At 53.9% G+C, this 1,750-nt stretch overlaps 1 protein-coding gene across 1 annotated transcript; it reads left to right on the forward strand.

Annotated features, from left to right (window-relative positions):
- The first annotated feature begins 6 nt into the window (after positions 1-6).
- Positions 7-1,518, forward strand: LOC109507913 (uncharacterized). Its single transcript, XM_019857652.1, has 2 exons — positions 7-539; positions 630-1,518. Exons 1-2 carry the CDS (start codon positions 114-116, stop codon positions 894-896), a joined length of 693 nt encoding a protein of 230 aa, XP_019713211.1. The 5' UTR covers positions 7-113; the 3' UTR covers positions 897-1,518.
- The last annotated feature ends 232 nt before the right edge of the window (positions 1,519-1,750 follow it).

Here is a 1,750-nt window from a genome sequence, read left to right on the forward strand (position 1 = left end):
TGGCCCGCTGGCACACGCTGGACTCGGGAGAGGAGGCGCCGCAGCCGCCCCTCAAGGGGCACGCGCGGACGAGACGTCGCCACGACGACGATGACGCGCAGCCCGTCTTTGTGATGACGTCATCATTCTCAAACGGACAGACGCCGAATGCCGCCGTGACGGAACAGTCAGACGACGACGACGCCTGCCGTGATGTCATATCGGGTTTAGTTGCAAGCTCCATTCGACATGTGAACACGCCCCGCCTCCAAGACGCACCCATTTCTAGTGACGTGTCTGCCATCAAAGACACGTCCCTCTCCGGTGACACGTCCCTCATCAAAGACGCACCCCCTACTCGGGACACGCCCAATTCAAGTGATAAATCCCGCATCCAGGACACGCCTGTTTCTAGTGACGCGCCTGACATCAAAGACACACGCCTTGTCCGTGACGAGTCCCTTTCCAGTGAGAACTTGGACTGCAGTGAAACACCCCACGTCCAAGACACGCCCATTCTTGGTGTCACGTCCAACATCAAAGACACGTCCCTCTCCTGTGACGTGCCCCTCATCAAAGACGCACCCCGCACTTGGGACACGCCCAATTCAAGTGACGTACCCCGCATCCAAGACACGCCTGTTTCTCGCGATGTGCCTGACATCAAAGACACGCCCCTTGTTCATGACGAGTCCCTTTCCAGTGAAAACTTGGACTCCAGCGAGACGCCCCGCATCCGAGATACGGCCATTTCCAGTGTCACGTCCGACCTCAAAGACGCGTTCGACTCCCGTGACATGTCCCTCATCAAAAACACACGCCGCACTGGGGACACGCCCAACTCCGGTGACATCCACCAAGACACTCCCGTTTCCGGTGACGCGTCCGACATGAAAGGCAACTCGAGCCAAGTGTGAAGGAACGTCTGCTCGCAATCTCAACATTTGGCAGGGCGTGCGTGCATGCGTGCGCACGGGTGTGTTCAGCCGGCGGGTGGGAAAGACGCACGCGTGTGATGCTCCCAAACAGGAAGTTGTGAAATTGGCCGCCTGTCTTCCGATTGGTCCATCAAGTTTGTTGACGTTTGAAGGGGGGCGGGCACGCTCCCAACTTAGCACTTTGCTGACTTTGTAGCTTTCGCCAAGAGGACAGAAAGGGATCCACATGACTACCCCCACCCCCATTTTCTTTTTTTTTTGTCTTTCTTTTTGTTTTTCCTTTCTTCTTCTACTTCCTCGTTAACGTCCCGGTGCCTTATTTGATTGACACCTCAACAATAATCTCTCAACTTTCAACAAACGTGAAAGCAGTGGTGGTAAATCGGCTCAGTCCTGGCGTAAAAGTGCAGATATTGGTGTTAAAAAAAAAAAAAAAAAAAGGACTGCATGTTAGAAGTCCTGCTAACCGACTGAAATGTACTTAAGTACAAAAATGAAACAGAATTTTTGCCGTCAATGACATCAACTGTTTTAAATAGTTTCCCTCTTTTAACTTTTTAGATCAACGCTCGGACTGGAAATAAAAACCACCTTGCACTTCTGCCTTTTTTTTGGATTCGCTTGCCCGCCTCCCCTTGACTTTGATTTCATGTTTGTCCGAGGTGCTTTGCCCTCCACAGTGCCGTGCCGACGCGGCGAAGCTGCCCTCCTTCTTGCTCATGCGTCGACTCCTCACAGAGAGACAAAGTAGACGAAGAGCGGCCGCGGCGGCAGCTGCCGGACCGCTCGGCCTTCCCAGCCGGTTAATGATTTGCGACGCGGCGGGGGGGGGG

The sequence above is a fragment of the Hippocampus comes genome, unplaced genomic scaffold (genome assembly GCF_001891065.2).
Source record: "Hippocampus comes isolate QL1 unplaced genomic scaffold, H_comes_QL1_v1.1 scaffold302, whole genome shotgun sequence".
Lineage (NCBI taxonomy): Eukaryota > Metazoa > Chordata > Actinopteri > Syngnathiformes > Syngnathidae > Hippocampus > Hippocampus comes.

What these genes read in the sequence shown, in the direction of transcription:
- LOC109507913 (XM_019857652.1), top strand. Translation starts at nt 114, where the DNA reads ATGACGTCATCATTCTCAAACGGACAGACGCCGAATGCCGCCGTGACG. An exon ending in AAGACACGTCCCTCTCCTGT is followed by an intron (nt 540 to 629) that starts GACGTGCCCCTC and finishes CCTGTTTCTCGC; the next exon opens with GATGTGCCTGACATCAAAGA.